General features: G+C 44.6%; 1 protein-coding gene and 1 non-coding gene across 3 annotated transcripts in view; one reads left to right on the top strand and one right to left on the bottom strand.

Annotated features, from left to right (window-relative positions):
* The window catches only part of RIC1 (RIC1 homolog, RAB6A GEF complex partner 1), a 117,297-nt gene extending 108,956 nt beyond the window's left edge, over window positions 1-8,341 (bottom strand). For both annotated transcript variants that reach the window (XM_038769488.1, XM_038769489.1), the window contains exon 1: window positions 8,103-8,341. In XM_038769488.1, the coding sequence (XP_038625416.1) occupies window positions 8,103-8,243 (141 nt within the window). In that variant the 5' untranslated portion in view covers window positions 8,244-8,341. The remainder of the gene's footprint in view (window positions 1-8,102) is intronic.
* A 5,643-nt stretch (window positions 8,342-13,984) lies between these two features.
* LOC119948366 lies at window positions 13,985-14,122 on the top strand. Its single transcript, XR_005456766.1, has one exon. It is a non-coding gene; the product is annotated as a small nucleolar RNA SNORA7 (small nucleolar RNA).
* The last annotated feature ends 10,467 nt before the right edge of the window (window positions 14,123-24,589 follow it).

The raw sequence follows: 24,589 nt of genomic DNA, 5'->3' as shown, positions 1-24,589 counted from the left end.
TTCACCTCCCCCACTGGTCCACCTCTGCTATCTATTTAGCAAAAAAGTAGGGGAGGAGCTTGGGAGAACAGGGGGCAGTGAGTGATAGTGGTAACACAGAAGAGAGAAGAGAAAAATAAACTGAGAGCTGCCTTAAAGGTAGCAAAAATAAAAATGTAATTTGAAAACTGGCTGAGAACAGATACAGAGTTGATAGAAATACACTTGTGGATGCATGTCGATGTGCCCTGAGTCAAATCCACTGATTTAAGGGCAACAAGGACAGCCTGTCAGTTGTTTCTCATACACAATAATTGCAGGATTTTTCACTCTGCTGTACAGTTTTTAGAACAACTTTAGGTGAAAGTTTCCACATGAATCCAGTTTAAATCCTCTGTTTAAACTATTAAATCCAAGTAACTTGATGTCCCCGACAAAAATCCAAGCCATCAGGTCCAAGCCCCACACACAATCTGCCCAACTATACAACCTACCATCACTCCCTCAAAGAGAGCCTGGCAGAGGCTGAAGTTCTGGGGCCTACCTCGTGTTAATCCAAGACGTGAAAAGTTGGGCCCAAAATTGACCTCAAACCCATCAGAGCCAATCTCAGTGTGGCTCGCATGCCCTGTTGTCTCTATGAGGTCCTGAAAGTTACAGTCCCCGCTAGCACAGAGGCTTCACACACGAGCAAACCACTGGCACAATGACTGGAACACAATCCATAGGATGCTATCCAAAACACAGAGAGGAGGAGGGAACAAGCCAGCCTGAGCCCAGCCCTCCTTTCCGCTGCCTGGGCCAGTGCCCCAGGATCCCTCACGCCTTTTTAATTCTTCCTCCATCGAAGAACAACTCTCCCAGCTATTCTAAAATCCAATTTTTCTAACTGCAGTCTTGACCATACTATCAATGTCTCATTGAAGATACTTTTTCTCTTCTCCCACATATTCACCTGTGGTTTCTCAACTGCTCATTCCTCTGCCAGCATGCACCGTGACCCCCGATGTCAAGAAAGTTTTCTCGGATCGCTTTTCCCTTCCCCTTTAAATCCAACTCCCCAAACACACTATCTGCTGTTGCTGCCTCCATTAACCTTCCTGTCACTCACTCCTTGATGTCCTCTATTCTAAAAACAGGCTCAAACACGCTACAGAAATCACATGATTCCAAAGAACTCTCCTCAGCCAGGTCCTAAGGCCTCTTCTCTAAATGTGTTCTGCACCTGACACCACTGAATAGCTCCTTGTGGGCAGGGCATGTGTCTACCAAGTCTGATTTTGCACTCTCCCAAGCACTTAGTATAGTGCTCTGCACACAGTAAGCGCTCAATAAATACAATTGACTGTGTCTCTCCCCTTCAACAAAATGCTCTCTCTGGCTTCAACTTTGGTCACCCCTACTATTTACTGGCCGCCTATGGGCAAAGCACTGCTACAGGACTATTCTGTAATGGCTTTCTTCCCACCTTTCCAACTAGCAGTTTTGGTCAGTTCTCTCTTGATCCTGTTCTGTCTCTCTATTTTATGGTATTTGTTAAGTGCTTACTACATGCCATGCACTGTACCAAGTGCTGGGGTAGGTACAAGCCAATCAGGTCAGACAGAGTCCCTGTCCCACGTGAGGCTCACAATCCTAATCCTCACTTTACAGATGAGACTCCATCCCATCCAAACTACTGCTATGCTGGTTCAAGCACCAACTGCTGCATCAGCCTCCTTACCGACCTCCCTGCCTCCAGTCTTTTCCCTCTCCAGTCCAAGCTTCGCTCTGCCCAGATAATTCTTCTAAAAGAAAAGATCATTCCGCCACACCTCCCCACTCCTCAAAAAACCTCCAATGGTTGCCCACCTATTTCCACTTCAAGTGGAAACTTCTCTTCATCAGTGTTAAAGCACTCAATCAAGTCTCTCTCTCCTACCTATCCTCGCCCCCTTCCCAATACAACCTCTAACACCAACCTACTTACCGTACTGTGATTTCATCTCTCTCACTGTGACCCTGTGCTCACTCCCTCCCCCTTCACATGCGACAGATCACCACTCTCCCCATCTTCACAGCCCTACTAAAAATCCCATCTCTTCCAGGAAGCCTTCCCTGACTAACCTCCATTTTCCCCACCCTAGCATCCCACACCTGCATTCACAGCCCCCAGCACTTTGATACTCACCCCACCCCCAGAGCACTATGCCCATAACCTTATACTCTGCTGTTTACCTGATGTCTTCCCTACTAGACTGTAAGCTCCTCGCGGGCAGGGATCACATCTACCAACTGTACTGTACTCTCCCAAGCACTTGGTACAGTGCTCTGCTCACACAGGAAGCGCTCAGTAAATACTACAGATTGGGGAAAAAATCTATACACAAAACCCAACATAAAAAAAAATCAATCTATATTGTACAAGCACCTCTGCACAAGCCCTTATATTAAAATAAGTATATTAAATATAATATAGCAACCCTTCACATTTGAAGGGAAATCACAGGTGGTGAAGCTTACCTATGGTTCCAACTGTGGCTGAAGAGGCCCTCGTGGGACCTACAGAACCGACCACATTATGCACACATAAAGATTGGCCCTTGTCATACTTGCTGTGTAAGCGTTACATGATTACTGGAATTTTCTTTTTCAGAGTGAGAGTGAGGCACAAGTGGAAGGGAGGGAGAGAGCTCACTGCTCCACTCCACTCCTCCACCTTCAGATCAGGGAAGCAATCTGAAGAGAGCTCAGTAAGGGTGAATGAGTTCAACAGGAGGCTGGGATAGCGGGAAATCAAACGAGCATTTTAGAACTTCAATCATACCCCAGGATTAATTGAACTGAATTAATTGAATGAATGAAATAAGTATAGCCCTGGCCCTGGGGTACCTGAAGGAATTTTAGAGACAGCACTGGGAAGTGAGGGGCCAGCCCACAAGGCTAACCCTTTTGGTCTGGGGTGATGGAAGCAAAACTATTCTGCCCATCTGTTTTCTAAGGAACAAAAAAGGATTTGCATAATCCCTATTTAGATGAGTTTGAGGAGTAAAATGAAGAATAGGAGTAAAATTGCTTGACCAAACTAACCAAATGAAATGGTGACTTTCAGGACTCGGGTCTCTGGCTCCCAGAGTAATGCTTCACCCACTACTTGGCCACAGTATGTCTTCAAAGCCCACTAATCAATCAATCAATGGTATTTATTGGGCGCTTTCTCTGTGCAGAATACTATATTAAGTGCTTGGGAGAGCACAGTACCTGAGGTTCTAAAAATCAGCAGGCTGGGAAACTGACACACTCACAAGGGCCATATAAACCCCAGTGGTATTTTTGTGGCATAACATAGCCTCTCACTGTTCTCACCAGGCATCAGACATATACATACGGGCAAGATATTTGTCCATCCCAAGTCCCAGAGACCTAGTCCTTGCCCTTAAGAGGACATGGCACAGGCTCCAAGAAGCAGAGTGGCATGAGGGATTTAATACCAGAGGCCTTGGACACGTGTTCATATAGCACCCCTTTCAGGGCACAGTCAAGAAGCTTTATGAAAACAGCAGCCAATAGTTTCATTCACCACAGTCCTTTCATATTGATGATGTTTTCCACACTTGATTTTGGGAATTCCCAATATTCTACCTCATCTCTCCAAGCAAAAATACCCTGAGATCCCCTATCATGCAATATTTTACTATGCATTTTTGGCTACAATGGAAGGAAAATCCATTCAACGAAACGAATCCGTTTGGAGGTAATGCGCCACGGTATCGGAAGAGACGGTGTGTGTGCATGTGCACATGCAAGTGGCATCGGACACAGGAGCTTAGGAAAATCATCTGCCCTAGTTCTTCCATCATGTGAGGAAAACATGGATTATAGCAAAACTAGGTGTACTTATGATGCCAGTTTTCCTAAGAGCAGGGTTTTGCAAGAATGCAATCCCCATGTTCTGGGACAACTGAGCATAGGCTAGATTTAAAGAGCACTTTTCCTTCAAAGTACTACTGAAATTATTTTCAAATCTCTCATTAATTATCAGGGATTTCATTTCTCTAAAAAGGCTGCTGGAGTATCATTTATCCTCAACATTCTTGGGAAATAAGTTGGGCTCTTTTATGGTATTCCTTTTAAAGATGAATAAATCCTATCAAACCAATTACAACTTGACCTAGATCACGGTCAGTAGCAGAGCCGTGCTAGGATCCGGGCCTCATAATTCCTATTCCAGTGCTCTATCTATTCCCAGCCCTGGATTTTAAGCTTACTTTAAAAACAAAAATATCCAGTCAGTGCCAGATTGAGAATGAGAAATGCATCATATACTTTTCCCCATTTCTGTGTCCACTAGGTGCTTTTCTCCTGATGTTCTATTTGTTTTTATCCCCCTCTGGTCCGGAAATCTACCGTTACTCTGTCTACTGTCTTTACATGAATGTGTGAACACCCTGGTGTTGGTGAGTTTGTGTCTTGAAGTTCATAGCCCCGTCCTCCATTAGTTCTGGTATATGTTTCTACTTCTCTGGGAGTGTACATTCCCTCTAAGTGTACCATAACTTGAGGTGTCTGTTTCTGTGTGTAAGCACATTCCTGTATGGATGTGTTCTTACCTGTTTATGTGGGAAGAGTTAGAATATGTATTTGGGTGTACGTGAGTGTGTTTGTTTACATGTCCATTTGAGGGCAGGGATATCATCTACTTTTATTGTTTGCTCCCAAGTGCCTAGTGCTTTGCAAACAGTAGGAGCTCAATAAATACGAATGATGGTGCATGTGAGTGCGTATGGTGAGATGCAGCAGACTGCGTATGGCAGGCTGCATTTCTACATTTACTGAGTCTATATGGTTGTATATATGTATATATGGTTGTACATATTTATTACTCTATTTATTTATTTATTTATTTTACTTGTACATATCTATCCTATTTATTTTATTTTGTTAGTATGTTTGGTTTTGTTCTCTGTCTCCCCTTTTTAGACTGTGAGCCCACTGTTGGGTAGGGACTGTCTCTATGTGTTGCCAATTTGTACTTCCCAAGCGCTTAGTACAGTGCTATGCACATAGTAAGCACTCAATAAATACGATTGATGATGATGATGTGAGGCGTGTCGAAGAATACACTTGGGTGAATGTATTTTCACCCAAAACAGCAGCATGGCCTACTGGAAAGAGCACGGGCCTGAAAGTTAGAAGACCCGGGTTCCAATCCAGTCTACGTCACTGTTGAGTGGCCTTGGGCAAGTCACTTAAATTCTCTGGATCTCAGTTAAAATGGGGATTAAATCCTACTCCCTCCTACTTACACTGTGAGCTCCATGTGGGACACAGCTTGTGTCCAACCTGATTTTCTTGTAGCTAACCCAGCCCTTAGTATGGTGCATGGCACACAGTAAGCACTTAACAAGTATTAATATTATTATCATATAGGAATATTGGGAGTACACCATAGAGGTGTGAAATGAGAGTGTTGGGGCATATATATCTTGCCCTCACCTGCCCTTTTATATATGGGCAAGAAAGTGAAAAATATTGATGCATGTAGGTGTTTATGTGTCTAATGAATGCTTTTTTCCACTCCTCAATAACTGAGAGGGGAAGCCTTCTTCCTCTGATCACTTCCCTGCAAAACCTGACCCTTTCTACATCACTTCCAGCAAAACACACTCTCTCCCTCTCCCTACCCCCTCATCAGAGTGTCAAGGCCTGCTAGGGCAGCAGAAACATGAAGAACCTTTGACTGTGGGTGCTGTTAGCTCCTCTTTGGGGACAAAAGGATGACAGGCACTGAGAAGGAAGAACCCTGGCTGGGTTTTGGGCAAGATGGACCGAGGCGAGTGAGCCGAAGCAACCTAGCACCAAACTCCAACACATAGGTACTGGGGGAGGAGAAAAGGAGGCTGATGGGGATGGAAGGTGAAAGGAGGGGAGAGAAGAAGTGTGCTTCTCCCTGTTGGGCTTTGCAGTACAATTGCAGCAGTGTTTGGCTCTACTGCCTGCCTCTCCAAAGAAGGTGAATTGCTGAATTGTGCTTTCCAAGCGCTTAGTACAGTGCTCTGCACACGGTAAGCGCTCAATAAATATGACAATGAATGAATGAATGAAGGTGTTTCAGGGAGCCTCTCTCAGCTCACAGCTCCTCTCCATATTTTGCTGTCTGGCTTGGGCTCTGAAACACTGTCAAGCCAAGCTGATATTTTTCCAAAGAGGCACGGCAGGCAGAGAGTTGGAGAATCCACTAGCTAGGTGTCCTTTTCTTTCCTTTGGATTATTGGAAGTGCACGTATACAACACACACACCCTATGCAGGCCAATCAGCAGTCAGGAAGCCCCCTACGAACTGTACCAGCTCAAAAGCGCTTAGAACAGTGCTTTGCATATACAGTGCTTTGCATATAGTAAGCACTTAATAAATACCATTATTATTATTATCATCAGAAGGCTGGGAACTTAATGGCAAGACCTCTCTGCCGCCCACCCCGCAACCCCCACACAAAAAAACTTGTTATATTGATAACAAGTACCAAATTAATGAAAGCAAAGATCATGCCCTAATTGATACTTCTGTATACATAAGATCATTTTGCGATAAGTCTATGGGCTCAAAAATACACTAGTGAAGTTGGCATTTGCATATAAATTACCCTTAGCACCTGGCATCCTGTTTAAGAATTTGGACAAACACATGAAAGCATTTAACAAAATATTATCTCACAAAACTACACTAACCTAAGACTGCCGACATGAAATTTACAGTACTGATAGGTTTCAGTGATATCTGGACACTAACTGTATTGAATAGAGGCCTCTACTTTTTTTTCATAAAGTCTAGTGGATTTCATGAAGAGGAATTTAAGAGTTCCCTGTAGGGGAAGTAATCTAAGCCACACCAGTTTTTGTTATTGTTCTTTAAAAAAAAAAAACAACAACAAAACTTCCTCCCTTTTCCAACTTAGTTTTTTTTCAATCAGACTTTCTCCCGAAGAACACAGCTGACTGTCCTGCAGTTCATCTCTTCCTCCTTTATAGCACCCCCTTTTTGAAGATGCTAACAGAGAAATGGCCCAAAAAGAGATAAAGTGGAAAAGGAAGGAAGGAGAAGGGGCTGGAACAGAAACTGGAGAGAGAAGGGAACAGGTACAGGATTGAGCACACTGCCTAATCGACCCCTGAAGAACCAAAAAAACAAGAGTTAGAGATTCAAGGACTAGAAACAAGAATAGAGTCTGTGACTTGACCACCCAACCCCACCAGATGTCCCAAATCGATTCACTGCAAGCGCAATTTTTTTATCCTGCAAGATGTGAAAGCCGATTCGCTTGCCCACATATATTTTAAGTTTTTTGTGCAATACAAGTTTCGACGTTTTAACGTAAGGACTGAAGCGTATCCTTCTTTTATAGAAAGAGCACATTTTCATCGGATAATCCTAAATTCCCCCCCCCCGCCCCCCCCATTAGAGCCAGGCCGGCTCTATAATTCCCGACCAAGAGTTTTAATCGTGGTTTTTTTCTTGTTTTGTGTTCCTCCCCCCCCCCGCCCCCCCATTGCCTCTTCAGCCAGGTACAAACTGGGGGAAGAGCCGCCGGGTGGGCAAAGGCGTGAGTTTGGAGTAGCCTTTCCTTACGAGGGGGAGTTGTGGGGGTGAGAGGAAGGTGCGCTACCAAAATGGGAGTGGGCAAGGAGGGATCTAAAGTTACATGAATATGTATGTGTGTGTGTGTCTGTTGGAGAGGCCGAATTTGGGTAGTAAATCAAAGGTTTGAGAGATTTTGCTTAATGGGAAGGCAATGGGGGAGGTCAAAGCGGGAAAAATCTGGGGAAGAAAAGGAAGCGGAGGAGGGGGGAAATGGTGGAGAAATCGGGGGAAGGGGTCATCATCATCAATCGTATTTATTGAGCGCTTACTATGTGCAGAGCGCTTGGGAAGTACAAATTGGCAACATATAGAGACAGTCCCTACCCAACAGTGGGCTCACAGTCTAAAAGGGGGGGAGACAGAGAACAAAACCAAACATACTAACAAAATAAAATAAATAGAACAGATATGTACAAGTAGTGTACAAGGGGTGCCACAAGGACGGGGGAGGTAAAAGAGCTGGTAAGGTGGGAGTCGCGAGAAAGCAGACGTGATTGATACTCACCCGGCTGTACCAGATGCTGAGGTGGGCCGGGGCCAGGACGGCGAAGAAAGCCCTGTGAGGGGCCGCCTGGATGTGGCACGGCTCCGCCGGGGTCCCCGAGGGACAGAGGAGCCTCTTGGGCCAACCGCTCAGGAAATACATGTCCGACCGCCTCGGCGCCCTCACTTCACAAAGCCCCTCCACGCGCGCGCTCCCCGCACATCCAGCCCGGTGCCCGCAACCTCCCGTCGCGGCGGGGCGGGCGGACGCACTCGGGGGGCGCCCGCCGCCCCTCAGTGGCCGCTGGCCGGGCCGGGCTGAGGCGGTAACGCTCACTCCCTCCCCGGCTCCGCGGGGGTGGGGGCGCGGGCGGCAGAGCGGGCGCCGAGCTCGGCCCCTGGCCCCGCCCCTTCCTTGCGGCGTCGCGACGTCGCGTCAGCGCGCCCCACTTTGAGCCCCCGCCCCCCAGCCGGACCCCACCCCTTTCCTCGGCCTCCTTACGTCATCACGCTCCCGGGGGCGGGGCTAGAACTCGCCCCGCCCCTCCGTTCTATCTACGGGGGGGGCGAAAGGAGGAGCCAACTACGGCCCCCTGTGTCATCATCATCATCAATTGTATTTATTGAGCGCTTACTATGTGCAGAGCACTGTACTAAGCGCTTGGGAAGTACAAATTGGCAACATCTAGAGACAGTCCCTACCCAACAGTGGGCTCACAGTCTAAAAGGGGGAGACAGAGAACAAAACCAAACATACTAACAAAATCAAATAAATAGAATAGACGTGTACAAATAAAATAAATAAATAAATAGAGTAATAAATATGTACAAACATATATACATATATACAGGTGCTGTGGGGAAGGGAAGGAGGTAAGATGGGGGGATGGAGAGGGGGACGAGGGGGTTGGGGGGGTGGTGGGGAGAATATTATTAACGATCATTTGATGAACCACAGGACCGGAGAGGGTGGAAGAGCCCCGGCTCTGGTTGATGGGTAATAATAATAATAATAATGATATTTATTAAGCGCTTACTATGTGTAAAGCACTTTTCTAAACTCTGGGGAGGTTACAAGGTGATCACGTTATCCCATAGAGGGCTCAGAGTCTTCATCCCCATTTGACAGATGAGGCAACTGGGGCCCAGAGAAGTGAAGTGACTTGCCCAAAGTCACACAGCTAAGTGGCGGAGGCGGGATTCGAACCCATGACTTTTTTAGACTGTGAGCCCACTGTTGGGTAGGGACTGTCTCTATATGTTGCCAATTTGTACTTCCCAAATGCTTAGTACAGTGCTCTGCACACAGTAAGCGCTCAATAAATACGATTGATGATGATGATGATGACCTCTGACTCCAAAGCCTGGGCTCTTTCCACTGAGCCAGGCTGCTTCTCTGTTAAGCACTTACTATGTGACAAGCACTGTTTTAAGTGCTGATGTGGAGACAGGGTGATCAGGTTGTCCCCACGTGGGGCTCACAGTCTTAATCCCCATTCTCCAAATGAGGTAACTGAGGCACAAAGAAGTGAAGTGACTTGCCCAAGGTCACACAGCAGACAAGTGGCAGAGCGTGGATTAGAACCCGCGTCCTCCGACTCCCAATCCCGGGCTCTTTTCACTAAACCACGTTGCTTCTCTAGTCAGGGTTAGGGTTTGGGTACCTAGAGGCCTTTGGAAAGCAAAGCACAAACTGCGAACCAGAAGGCACTTGAGAAGCGGTGTGGCCCAGTAGCTAGAGCACAGGGTCTGGAAGCCAGAGGACTGGAATTCTAATCCTGGCTCTGCCACTTGTCTGCTGCGTGTCCTCAGGCAAGTTGCTTCACTTCTCTGTGCCTCAATGACCTCATCTGTATAATGGGGAGCCCTGTGACTAACCCCGACTAACATGTCTAACATGGGTCGGGTCTAACCCGCTTAGCTTGTAACTACCCCAGTGCGTAGTACAGTGCCTAATTTAGAGTAAGCACTTAAATACCCTTTTAAAAAAAAAAATCCATCTCTCCGAACAGGGACACACAGAGCCTTGCCCAACCCAGAAATCCAAGAGCTGATCTGGCCTAGTCTGCTGAAGTCACTTACAGTCACTTACAGCCTGTGACTGGAAGCTCACTGGGCTGGTAACATGTCTATCAACCCTGTAACAGCCGCCCCCCCCCCCCCCCCCCCAGTGCTTAGTACAGTGTTCTGAATGCAGTCAGTACCCAGTATATAAGACTGATCTGCTTCTTTCTACCTACCCTAGCATTTAGTACAGTGCTCGGCACAATGTACACACTTAACAAATACCACAGTTATGTTTATGCAGCTGCTGTCCACCAAAGAGGAGAGACCAGATTCCCCAGGACACTTGTTCCAGTAATAATAATAATAATAATAATAATAATAATAATAATAATAATAATAATAATAATGGCATTTATTAAGTGCTTACTATGTTCAAAGCACTGTTCTAAGCTCTAAGTACTTTTTCTTACATGTAGGCTCTACTACTTCTCTCCAGCTCGCACTCTTCAATTGATCAGTGGTATTTATTGAGTGTTTACTCCCAGGCTCACCCTCTAACTTCACCTTGCTCCCTTCTTGTAAACTGAGGGCTGGAAACATTTGCTCCTGGTGTATTTTCCCAAGTGCTCGGTGCAGTCTTCTACACCAGTAGGTGCTCAGTAAATAGCACTGAGTGAGTGAGTGAGTGAGTGAGCACCTAAATCTGGCTGACCAAGTCCCAAGAGCTTGTTCCCTGGGAACTGTGAGCTTTCCCAAGCCCGTGCAAGGCTCTAGGAATACATCGAGGGTGGCTGAGCACTGAAAGCTACTGATATCTAGCACACATTCCTTCCCTTCTCCTCCCCAATTAGTTTGACGCAAGGGTGAAAGGATGCCAAAACTGACTCAGGCTCTTTCTCAGAGTTGGATCACCTCCATTCATTCATTCAATCATATTTATTGAGTGCTTACTGTGTGCAGAGCACTGTACTAAGCGCTTGGGAAGTACAAGTCGGCAACACATAGAGATGGTCCCTACCCAACAACGGGTTCACAGTCTAGAAGGGGGAGACAGACAACAAAACAAAACATGTAGACAGGTGTCAAAACCTCTACCCAGCAGGCCTGGTAATACCCAGAATGGTAGAGGCATGGCATAGTGGATAGAGCCCGGGCGTGGGAGTCAGAGGCCATGGGTTCTAATCCCAGCCCTGCCACATGTCTGCTGTGTGACCTTGGGCAAGTGCATGGCTTAGTGGAAAGAGCCCGGAGTTAGGAGTCAGAAGTCATGGGTTCTAATAATAATAATAATGGCATTTGTTAAGCACTTACTATGTGCGAAGCACTGTTCTAAGCACTGGGGGGGATACAAGGTAATCAGGTTGTCCCACGTGGGGCTCACAGTCTTAATCCCCATTTTACAGACGAGGTAACTGAGGCACAGAGAAGTTAAGTGACTTGCCCAAGGTCACACAGATCCTGGCTCTGCCACTTGTCTGCTGTGTGACCTTGAGTAAGTCACTTACCTTCTCTGTGCCTCAGTTCCCTCATCTGTACAAGGGGATTAAGACTGTGAACTCCATGTGGGACAACCTGATTACCTTGTATCTGCTCCAGCGCTTAGAACAGTGCTTGGCACATAGTAAGTGCTTAACAAGTACTATTATTATTATTATTATTATTATTATTATTATTATTATTCTCTGAGCCTCAGTTACCTCATCTGTAAAAAATGGGGATTAAGACTGTGAGCCCCATGTGGGACAGGGACTATGTCCAATCTGATTAATTTGTACTACCCCAGTGCTTAGAACAGTGCTTGGCACGTAGTAAGCAGTTAACAAATACCATAATTATTATTGTTAGTGTTATTATTATTATTATCTTCCATGAAGTAGAGCATCTGAGATAGACCTTTGAGAAAGAAATCTGACTATGGTGCCCAACCTTTCATATGGATATGAGACCTGGCTCCAGCACAAATGCTCCTCGAGCAGTTCCTTGAGCATTAACTGTGAGCTACATGCAAAGTCAGATGACAAGACAGGATTCCCAAACCAAAATATCTTGGAATGAAGTCAGTCTACTGGCACTGAAGCTCTGCTATGCTTATCTGAACTTGGCTTTTCTGGTTGAGATGTGAGGAGAATCGATGACAGTGGGACACCTAGACGGTTGCTCTGTGGTGAGCTGAAATGGGGCAATCAAGTCTGAGGAGACTAAGGAAACATTTTAAGGACGTAATAAAATCTAGCCGCAGACTGTATAGCATCACTGCTGAAAGCTAGGTGACAACTGCCGCAGACAGGCTAGCAAGGCTCACTGCAATCAAGGGAGTGGCTCTTGGCAGAAGCTTCAGGAGGTCTGTGAAACCAAGGGGTAAGAGCAAAAATGCCCCACTGGGCACTGCAAGGAACAAATTATTATCATTGTTATTACAATTACTATTATTTGTCAAGCATTGTTCCAAGCACTGGGGTAGATACAAGTTAATCAGGTTGGACACGGACGTTGTCCTTCTTGGAGCTCACAGTCTAAGTAGGAGGGAGATCAGGAATTGAGTCCCCATTTTACAGATGAGGGAACTAAGGACCAGAAAAGTGAAGGGAGCAGGTAAGTGGTGGAGCTGGGATTGGAACCCAGGTCCTCCAACTCCCAGAGTTGGGCTCATTCTACTAGGCCACGCTACTTCTATTAAAATTCTTCCAGGTAATCCAGCAGATTGCAATTTGCCTGCTGGTGAGCCCTCTAGGCCAGGCATTGACTCAGGACACCAACTCCAGGGCAGCTCTTCGGTGGGTACAAGACCTCATTCTAACTTACTCGCAGGGGGTTTCATCCAAAACCCAAAAACCAGCCCAGGACCGGGAGGGCACAACCTGAAAAGTTGCCACAGAGTGGGAGGTGGAGCTCGGGAACCACCATAGCCGTTGAGCTGTCCATCACCACCCTAGAAAAGGGTCGGCAGCAAGCAAAAATGCCCATTCTAGTAACCTAACTTAGCATGGAAACAATAGGGAAGAGAAATATTGGTATTTTTGTGGGGGCAAAATATGAGAGAGAGAGAGAGAGAGAGTGAGAGAGAGAGAGGGAGAGAGAGAGAGAGAGAGAGAGAGCAATCAGTACACGCACATTCATGCATACTTCTTCCTCCCCCAAGACAGTCACCCAACTCAGCTTTCAGGGGTTGCTGATCATGGTGGCAAACATGAAATCCTTATCTTAGGGGAGGCAGCAGGGTACAATGGAAGAGTCCTGGCCTGGGAGTCAGAGGACCTGGGTTTGAGTCCGAACCCTGCCACTGGCCTGCTGCATGACAGTGGGCAAGTTATTTAACCTCTCTGTTTTCAGTTTCCTCATCTGCAAAATGGGGATAATAATACCTGCTTTTCTACCTACCTCGTAGGATGGTCGTGAAGGCAAAAATGAGATAGATGATGAAAGAGTCCTTTAGGGAAAAAGTCCTTTACAAAACCTAAGATACTGTAAGAAAGTAGGAAGAGAAATCATTATTGTTATTATTTTCCTTGTCGTTGTTATGGCTGTTGTTGTTATTGTTGTTGTTTTTATTCAGTAAAAGCACTCAATACTAGAAGTCTAAGCCCGCTTTTCCTTTTCTTCAACTCCCTTCTGTGTCACCCTAACTTTCTCCCTTTATTCATCCACCCTCCCAGTCATAGCACTTATGTAAATATCTGTAATTTATTTATTTAAATTAATGTCTGTCACCTCCTCTAGACTGTAAGCTCATTGTGGGCAGGGACTATGTCTGTTATATTGTTATATTTCACTCTCCCAGGTGCTTAGTACAGTGCTCTGTACACAGTAAGCACTCAATAAATACAACTGACTGACTGATATTTATTAAGGGCTCACTGTGTGCCAAGCACTGTGTTAAGCACTGCGTAGATGCAAGATCACCTCTCAGGGTCGCACCTGGAGAGTTTCCAGTACTCTACCAATTTCTACTATGGGAGGGAGAATCAAGCAGAGCCATATCCATTCCATTCTTAGCTTTGGCAGTAGCTAGCGAGTGGAAGGCAATCTGCTACAAGTCAAAACTCACCTGTTCCGGGCAGCAGTGGCATGGGAGAAAGTCCAGGGCGGAGACTCAGGTTTACTGCGTGGAAGGAGGCAATGGTAAACCGCTTCAGTATTTTTTACCAAGAAAACTCTACGGATACACTACCAGAATGATTGCTGATGAAGGTGGGGTGTTCTGGGAGAGATGTGTCCATGGCGTCGCTATGGGTCACACGCGACTCGATAGCATAGGACAACAACAGATGCAAGATAAGCAGACCAGAAAGTCCCTGTCCCACCCGGGACGTGTCCGTGCCACAACTTGCTCACCTTGATTGTGTAAATATTCATGCCCACTGCTTTCAGCAAGCAAAAAAAGACTCCAACCTTTAGTAAGGTCAATCTGGGAATTCCAGCACACTTGGTAATAGCTGATGAAAGAGGAAAGACACGACAGTGTCTTTTGCCAAGAAGGTCTAACAGATTTTTGGTTCCACTATCAACGTAGATAACATCCGTTCCCCCAGCAATGCATGCAGTTGGCCATATGGGAAATGGGAGAGAGAGAGAGAGTGGTGTACACTGCCAGAGCCAAACCATCATCAGTACTGGAAAAGAAAGTAATAATGGCATTTATTAAGCATTTACCATGTGCTAAGTTTAACTGGAGTAGATTCAGGATGATCAGATCAGAACCGATCCCTGTCCTAAACAGGGCTCATCATAGAGGGAGAGAGAGCAGATATCTTATTCCCATTTTACGGATGAGGGAACTGAGACCCTTGTTGCCTTCCAAATCAACTGTGGGTCCTGCTGTTAGTAAAATACTCCTTTGTCCTCTTCCTTACCTGCTCTCACCCTCTCAGGCCTAAACAAAAGTATTATATTAAGTACTTAGTCCAGTGCTCTGCACACAGTAAGCTCTCAATAAATACGATTGAATGAATGAATGAATATAAGTACTGGTTTCATTTGCTGGAGAGGGAATAGTGCCTTTTGCCCAACACCCATGCTGTCTGGGTAGCCCTACTTGGTAAGGCATATTTCACCCCAAATGAGTAAGAGGGGTTAGAAAATGTACCCAGTTAACTTTTCATGTCAACAATGTGGAAGATTCTGTTTTCAGCCACACACAATCATGCATGAAATCTTACCAGCACTAGTATCATTCATTAATTCATTCAATCAATCATATTTATTGAGCACTTAGTGTGTGCAGAGCACTGTACCAAATGCTTGGAAAGTAAAATTCTGCAACAAATAGAGACAATCCCTACATCCCTCTAGACTGTAAACTCCTCCCTCTGGACTGTAAGCTCATTGTGGGCCAGGACTGTGTCTGTTTTATTTTTATACTGTACTCTCCCAAGCACTTAGTACAGTGCTCTGCACACATTAAGCACTTAATAAATACGATTGACTGACTAAATATGAAGGACAACTCTATCTGTACAGTATATACAGATATACTATATATATATAGTCTCAGACTTTTATGTTATATATGGCATGTTCCTCTACTTGCTATTTTCCCACCACAAAGAAGTTTCCACAGAACTAGTAATTAGTTGAAACAAATAAAAATCTATAAAACGGAATGACTCATTATTAGTCTCCCTAGGCATGGACAATGGAAAGTAAAACTGACTGATCCAGTTTTCTTGATCGTACTGAATAAAGCAGTGCCGGAGATTTTTTTAAAATTTTTTTTAATCTTGTTTTTCCTGATTAGTGCTAGTGTTTTTTTTTTTAATTTAATGGTATTTGTTAAGCACTTACTATGTGTCAAGCACTATACTAAACGCTGGAGTAGATACAAGCTAATCAGGTTAAGACACAGTCCATGTCCCACGTGGGGCTCACAGTCTTAATTCCCATTATACAGATGAGGTAACTGAGGCCCAGAGAAGTGAGGTGACTTGCCCAAGGTCACACAGCACACAAGTGGCAGAGCCGGTATTAGAACCCATATCTTTCTGACTCCCAGGCCCGTGCTCTTTCCACTAGGCCACACTGTTTCTTATTCCTCTTGCTTTAACCAGTGATAACTACATTTTGGATTTGCATTCCTAGTTCCAAACAATTTAACAGTATACAAAATGTCTTTAAAATAATAATGGCCTTCTATTTTGCTTCTTTTATTAACCTAGTAAGAAGAGGAAGAGTAATGAGTTTCTACTTTTCTAAGCATTTCCTGTTTCTCCCGCTCTCCTCCGCCCCCCCCCCCCCCCCGCACCCATAACAAAGGAAGTAAGGCCAGACTGAGACATAAAAATAGTTTCCAATCAAAGTTTACATCAAGCTAAATGCAAAAAAAAGCAAACTGGGCCAGTTGCAACTTTTGCTGGGTGGATTAGAAATTCATTCATTCATTCAATCTTATTTTTTGAGTGCTTACCGTGCGCAGAGCACTGTAGTAATTAGTAGCTTTAAAACACTTCAAAGTACAAAGTGCTACATAAACCCTGTAGACTATTATTAAAGTCATGTTTTATATGGGATATTAGAGTAAGCAGGTCTGGGCGAGAATACAAAAGCAAAAACAAATAATCTTCAACATTTGCTGTTGTGGGGAATTGGTTCAGATGGTACGTCAAGCCTGAACTTGCAGTTCTCTAATGCTCTCCTTGTGATCTAGCAAGAGTTACTGCAATAGCCCTTTCAATTTCACTGTGTTGGTGAAGGAAGTTGACTTTATGGCATAATGAAGAGTCTACTGAGCTTGTAAAGTATTGAGCTTGTGGGTCTCCTTTTGAAATTTAGATTCAGTCAGTCATCAGAATTCATCGATTACCCATTTTGTACCGGCTGCTGAAGGGACTAATAATAATTCATGATAATCATGGTATTTGTTAGACGCTTACTATGTGCCAACCACTGTTCTAAGTGCTGGGGTAGATACAAGATTATCAGGTTGGATACAGTCCCCGTCCCGCATGGGGCTCACAGTCGAAGTAGGATTTAATCTCCATTTTACAGAGGAGGAAACCGAGGCACTGGTAAGTTAAGTGGCTTTCCCAAGGTCACACAGCAGACAAGTGGTAGAGCCGGGAATAGAACCCAGGTTCTCTGACTCCCCAGGTCCATGTTCTTTTCCATTTGTTCACGCTGGTTCTCGTTACAACAGCGCTTTGGTATTTGCCAGGAATTGGTTTGAGAATTCTCTGCAAATGAGGGGACATGGTGAATACCATTTGGGGGTGACAGTGAAAGTTTATTAGACAACTCTGAGCTTTGGGGGGGCAAAGGGAGAGGGTGGCCGATCAATAGTAGCGGTAGTAATAACAGTATGTATTAAGTGCTTACTATGTGCAAAGCATTGTAATAAGCACTAAGGAGTAAGAAATTTGTCGATGAGGTAGAGATACAGTTCCTGGTCTCCAAGGAGTTCAGAGTCTAAGAGTAAGGGGAGAAGGGTTCTGGCGATAGACACTAATGAAAAAACAAAAATATAGAAGACAAGGATGATAATGAACACAAAAGGAGCAGCAGGATTTCAGGCTCCTCGCAGCTCAGACCAACAGCAGCGTAGCTTAGTGGCAAGAGCACAGGCTTCGGAGTCAGAGGACATGGGCTCTAATCCCTGTTCCGCCACTTGTCTGCTGTGTGACCTTGGGCAAGCCTATTAATTACTCTCTGCCTCAGTTACCTCATCTGTAAAGTGGGGATTAAGGGTGTGAGCCCCATGTGGGACAATCTGATTACCTTGTATCTACCCCAGCGCTTAAAACAGTGCTTGGCACATAGTAAGCACTTAACAAATACCATAATAATAATAATAATAATTATTATTATTATTATTAACAGAAGTCATAACTGCAGCCACGAAAGTGACTTCTTCAACATTTTAAATGTCGAGAAGGCCTCACGTTGCCTTCTTGACTTCTCAATGCCGAGTTCTTCCAGGGCTGGAGCAGGGCCGTTGGGAACAGCTACCCTCCCTTCCCTGTCCTCTGGTGGGCCCCAGAGGTGGGATGTCAGGGGTGCAGTGGAGAGCTCACTCAGTTGACACTGTTTGAGTACTTCCCTGGCGGGAGTGGTGCCATGAGGACGGGGCAGCCTCTCTCCCATCGGTGAACCCCAGCTGGCCGATGAAAGACGTGGGGTGCAGCTGCTGGCCCCCAAAGAGATCGCAGGCAGCAGGGGACTGAGGCAGGGTTGAGGCCCACCACTGCCCACCATAAGTGGGAGTAGCCTAGGAGAACCTGGGAACTAAAAAAATCTGCAAATGAACCAAAAGCTGTCAAAAAATAATTATGATATTTGTTAAGAGCTTATTATTACGCGTCAAGTACTGTTCTAAGCAGTTCTAGATACAAGAAGCAGTGTGGCTCAGTGGAAAGAGCACAGGCTTTGGAGTCAGAGGTCATGGGTTCAAATCCTGGCTCTGCCAATTGTCAGCTGTGTGACTTTGGGCAAGTCACTTAACTTCTCTGGGCCTCAGTTCCCTCATCTGTAAAATGGGCATTAACACTGTGAGCCCCCCGTGGGACAACCTGATTACCTTGTAACCCCCCCGGCGCTTAGAACAGTGCTTTGCACATAGTAAGTGCTTAACAAATGCCATCATTATTATTATTATACAAGCTCCTCATTTTCTGTTCCATAGGGGGCTCACAGTCTAAATGGGAGAGCAGGTATTTTAATCCCCAAATAAATAGGTGAGGAAACTGAGGCACAGAAAAATGAAGTGACTTGGCCAAGAAGCATTGCCTAGTGGATAGAGCAGGGGCCTGGGAGTCAGAAGGACCTGGGTTCTAATCCTGGCTCTGCCACTATCTGCTGTATGACCTTGGACAAGTCACTTCACTTCTCTGGGCCTCAGTTGCCTTAAGTTGGCTTAAGATCGGGAGCCCTACATGGGACAGGGACTGTGTCCAACCTGATTAGCTTGTATCTATCTACCCCAGCACTTAGAACAGTGCCTGGCACATACTAAGCGCTTAACAAATACCATAAAAAAAGATCACACAGCAAGCAATTGGCAGAGCTGGGATTAGAACCCAAGTCCTCTGGCTCCTAGGCCCACGGTCTTTCCGCTAGGCCACACTGCTTCTCTTCAAATAAAAACCTGCAAATAAAGGACTTTGCCTTCAAAGAGCTTTGAGGGGGGAATCTAGACAAGTGGAAAAACTGTATACATTGCAATCAGTTCTACATAGTGCTTGTTTTCACCATAATACTACATAATATAGTCCCAGTCCAACACAGGACATGTCCATGCCTCAATTTGCTCACCTTGATTGTGTTTAAGTATTGGCTTCCACTGGTTTCAACAAGGAAGAAAATATTCCAACCTTTAGTGAAGTCAAACTGATGTTCTTCAGTGAGGTTCTTCCTGAGAAGGTTGATGGCATTGTATGCTTTTCAAGAAATCATTCTGGCTTATATATATATATATATACAGTTATATATATTCATTCATTCATTCAATTGTATTTATTGAGTGCTTACTGTGTGCAGAGCACTGTACTAAGCACTTGGGAAGTACAAACCAGCAACATATAGAGACTGTCCCTACCCAACAACAGGCTCACAGTTTAGAAGATATATATATCTTCTGTACATATATATATATATAAAGTTGAAGATTTCATTGATTGAAATAATCAGTTCAAGATCAAATTTTAAAACAATACCTAATTTGTTGACGGAATTTACAAGTTAATTTTTGCCTATGTATTGTTTTTGATCGCAAACCTATGGCAATGCCTAGACATTGGAGTCAGAATTGTTTTACAATTTGCAGCATAACTTTGATATTAAGAATATGGTTTTGTCAACTGCGAAAAAACAAGGAGTAGCAAACACTCTGATACTTCCTAAAACTATTAGAGATTCTCTGAAAGAGGTTCTAATTGTTCATTTACTGCCCTCTGGCGGTTAATCCAGGTAAGAACAGCAGTATCTGTTTAAAATTCACTTTCCTGAATAATTGGGTAATAATAATAATAATAATGATTATGACATTTGTTGAGCGCTTACTATGTACTAGGCACTACACTAAGCGCTGGGGTGGATACGAGTAAGTCGGGTTGGACAGAGTCCCTATCCCATGTGGGGCTCACAGTTTCAATGCCCATTTTACAGATGAAGTAACTGAGGCACAGAGAAGTGATGTGACTTGCCCAAGGTCACAGCAGACAAGTGGCGGAGGCTGGATTAGCACCCATGACCTTCTGACTCCCAGGCCTGTGCTCTATCCACTACAGCATGCCACTTCTACCACAAAGCCAAAGCGACTTTATGGACCCTGACAGGCAGATTTTCCCCACAATCAGATCTTGGTGACCACTCAACATGTAGATGTGCCCACAAATCAAATTTTGCGTGGGGGAACCAATCAGAGGAAGGCAGTTCATAAAGCAATGTTTTAACTGGAGGACTCTAATTCCGGCTCCAACACACGTCTGCTGTGTGACCTTGGGCAAGTCACTTAACTTCTCTGTGCCTGAGTTACCTAATCTGTAAAATGGGAATTAAATCTGTGATCCCCATGTGGGTCTTAGACTGTGTCCAACCTGATTATTTTATTAGCACTTAGTTCACTGCCTGACACATAGTAAGCGCTAAACAAATACCACTGTTATTATTATTAGCTTGTTATCTACCCCAGCACTTAGTACAGAACCTGGCACGTAGTAAACGTTTAACAAATACCATTAAAAAAAAAGGAATCCATAGATCAAATGTTTCCTGGAAGGCTATCGTTTGTTGTGCAGTCACACCTTAGCAAGCTGCTAACGTACAGTGTACCCAATGATTGTACTGCATTATGTTTCCAAAATAAATTTTCACTGAGAAATAATAGCTTCACTTGCAAGGATGATGTTCCCAACAGTAAGATCATAACCATGCATATGAGTGTGACTGAAAAAAAAACGATATTTGCATTTTAAGGATAGGTCCTTGCTGGGCTAATAGATTTGTGCCATACAGGACCTATCTCTGTTTTTAAGCCTTCCTTCTTAGACTAATCACTTTCCTGATTGCTTCATACCAGGCTGCAATAGTGTGTCAACACTCCACTGCTGTTTTGCATTATTTGGGACAGTACATTGTTATCTTAATATAGTGGATTCCAATCTCCTGGTTTGTACGTGCCCACTTTCAGTTCATCAGATAGTAGCTAAGTATCCTGCTGTCGTTCATTCTCCTCACATGTCCTGTCTGGTAACGCTGTGTTGCTGTGAGCATCACTTCAGCCCTGGTGTGCTGATTCCCATTTGGGACCTCATTGTTCGTAATCTTACCTGCCATTTGAAGTTGAGTGTGGTTTGAGGGTGGTGCTGGTGAAGCTGATCTAGAAGCTGGTGGGTCTTCTGTAGTTGGTTGGAGTCTCACAGCAACAGGAGTATGGACACCATAACAACCTTATAAGCTTCGTTGGTGTTTGATTTCCTGATGTTGCCCCACTAGGTTTTGCAGCCTACTGAAAGTCTTGCCAGCTTTTAAAATTCTGTTTTCTATTACGTCAGCTATCCAAAGATGCACAGAGTACTGCCTATATAGCAGGATTTGGTGATGGCTTGGAGTTCTGTGTCGTCAGTGAAAACCTTTGGTCATGAGAAGCAGCATGGCCTAGTGGCTAGAGCACAGGCCTGGAAGTCACAAGGACCTGGGTTCTAGTCCCGGTTCTGCCACTTGTCTGCTGTGTGACCTTGGACAAGTCCCTTCACTTCTCTGGGCCTCAGTTACCGACTCTGAGCCTCATGTGGGACATGGACTGTGTCCGACCTGATTACTTTGTTTCTACCCTGGCGCTTAACAGATACCATTAAAAAGATGTGTAGGGCTTCCCATCTAGGATAGAAATAATTAAAGCACGAGTTAATGTTCTGCTCATTATACAAGACATTCAAGAAAGTTACAATATTGTTGAAAAGGTTAGTTCATCCAGATATTTAAAGTTATAAATTAAGGACAGAGGATCCAGAAATTCCATCAACTGCCACCCAAATGAGTTTGTAAGATGGTTTACACATATGCAAATATTTTACTTAATTAACTTGTTTAGACTCCCTATCCATCTGGTTGCACCCTGAATATTCATTCAATTGTATTTATTTAGTGCCTACTATGTGCAGAGCACCGTTCTAAGCACTTGGGAGAGTACAATAGAACAATAAACAGACACATTCCCTGGCCACAGTGAGTTTCCAGTCTAGAGGGGGAGACCGACTCCCAAGTGGCCAGAGTCTGTGAAATCTCACAGCCTGGGTGCTGGGGGTGGTCCAGGGAGGTGCCTGCGGCTGAGGGGACCCAGAGCCACATCATTTGGGCCTGGAGAAGCCCGTCTCAATGGGCTGAGTCCAGGCCAGGGGACACGTAGCTGGGGAAGGGCCCACAGGATATGGAGCCTCTGAGTGTGGGGGGAGTCAGTCATGCTGCATGGGGAAATTAATAATAATAATAACAGTGGTATTTGTTAGGTGCTTACTATGTGCCAGTCACTGTTTTACGCAATGAGGTAGATACAAGGTAATCAGGTTGGACACAGTCCCTGTCCCACATAGCGCTCACAGTCTTAATCCCCATTTTACAGAAAAGGTAACTGAGGCCCAGAGAAGTGAAGAGACTCACCCAAGGTCACCCAGCAGACAAGTGGCAGAGCCGGGATGAGAACCCAGGTCCTTCTGACTCCCAGGACTGTGCTCTATCCACTAGGCCATGCTGCTTCAGGCGGCTTGGGCACTGCCCACCCCTGCCATGCTGTTTCCTTCCGCCCATGGGTGTTCTGTTGAAGAGAAAGGATTATTAGACTCCCTTCAACTCCCCTCTCCATCACACTGACTTGTTCCCTTTATTCATTCCCACTCCCAGCCGCACAGCACTTATGTACATATCTGTAATTTATTTATTTCCATTTATGTCTGTCTCCCCCTCTAGCTTATAAGCTTGCTGTGGACAGGGAATGTGTCTGTTATATTGTTATATTGTAAGAACAATAATAATAATTATGGTATTTATTAAGCGCTTACTATGTGCCAAGCACTGTTCTAAGCACTGGGGTAGAAACAAGGTAATCAGGTTGTCCCACGTGGGGCTCACAGTCTTAATCCCCATTTTACAGATGAGGTAACCGAGGCACAGAGAAGTTAAGTGGCTTGCCCAAGGTCACACAGCAGACAAGTGGCAGAGTCGGGATTAGAACCCACATCCCAAGTGCTTAGTACAGTGCTCTGCACACAGTAAGCACTCAATAAATACGATTGACTGACTGACTGACTCCAGTGAGCGCTGTTCAGCAGGAGATCAAAATTGGGGCCGCTTTGCTGTATAACCATAACCTCTAGCCTGTAAGCTCATTGTGGGCAGAAAACATGTCTATCCATTCTGTTATAATGTACTTGCCCAACCACTTAATACAGTGCTCTGCACACGGTAAGCGTTCAATAAATACCACTGATCAATTGCTCAACCGAAGATTAGAACCAGTCAAACTGGTGGAGTCAAGGAGAGAGTCAAGGAAGGTTTCAGGCTTCAGAAATGGGGAGGATGGTGATGCCCTCAACTGTAACGACGAGGTTAAGTGAAAGAGAGGGTTTGGAAGGGAAGATGAGGAGTTCGACTTTAGACATATTGAGCTACAGGTGCTTGTGGGGGCAACCGTGGGAGGGATGCCTGGAGGCAAGAAGAGGAAAACAAAATTTTAGTGTAGGTGAGCGTGCCAGCCACTATGAATAATGAACATGAAAGCACAACAAGAGACAGTCTGTGTGGTCACTGTAAGGAATGTGGGTTCCAAGTTCCTTTGCAGACATACACATACATACACATGTTACTTTCACTGTTAGTGGCATATTCGAGTATTGAAGACAACTATACACAGCACACATACGCACGCACGCACACACACACACGTATAACTTGAAGGTGAGGAAGAAGCATGAAACTAGTGCTCCTCAGAATCTATTTTTTTTTTTCTGTTTTCTGGATTCACCCATTCTCTCCACACGCATAGGCAGCCTTTAATTTTCTTTCACTGTCAAAAGCTTGTAGTCATTCTTCTCCATGATTCACCACAAGAGAATTTCATAGTCAAATGAAATTACATATTACGCAAAAAAGTATTTTCAGCTGTTTTCTCATAATTACACTGAAAAGACTCTTAAGATTTCATAAGAAAAAAAAAAAACGCAAAACTCCAGAACATCTGAATGGGTTTTGTTCAAACTTTCCTTGGCCTATAAAAATCTCCCCTGAGCTGAAAACAAGAATGATTTTTTTTTCTAGTTTCTTTATTCACCCGGAAGTTTGCTTGGGTTTATCATCAGAGATCACGTGAAATGTAGAGTTTATTACTTCATACTGAAAAATATATTTTAAAGGCAGAGGATACTATTTTAACTTAAAATAAAGTTTCAAAACTTTTCACAGCAGGATAAACAAGTGGTTTATATAAGAGATTTTCTGCCCTGGGAATGAGACTATTATAAAACAATATGCCATCTGTCATTGCTTTAATCCTTTATGAACCCATGTACAAATGTAAAAGCA

Source organism: Tachyglossus aculeatus, chromosome X4, assembly GCF_015852505.1.
Source record: "Tachyglossus aculeatus isolate mTacAcu1 chromosome X4, mTacAcu1.pri, whole genome shotgun sequence".
In the NCBI taxonomy this organism is placed as follows: domain Eukaryota; kingdom Metazoa; phylum Chordata; class Mammalia; order Monotremata; family Tachyglossidae; genus Tachyglossus; species Tachyglossus aculeatus.
This window is presented reverse-complemented; position numbering and strand designations above follow the sequence as displayed.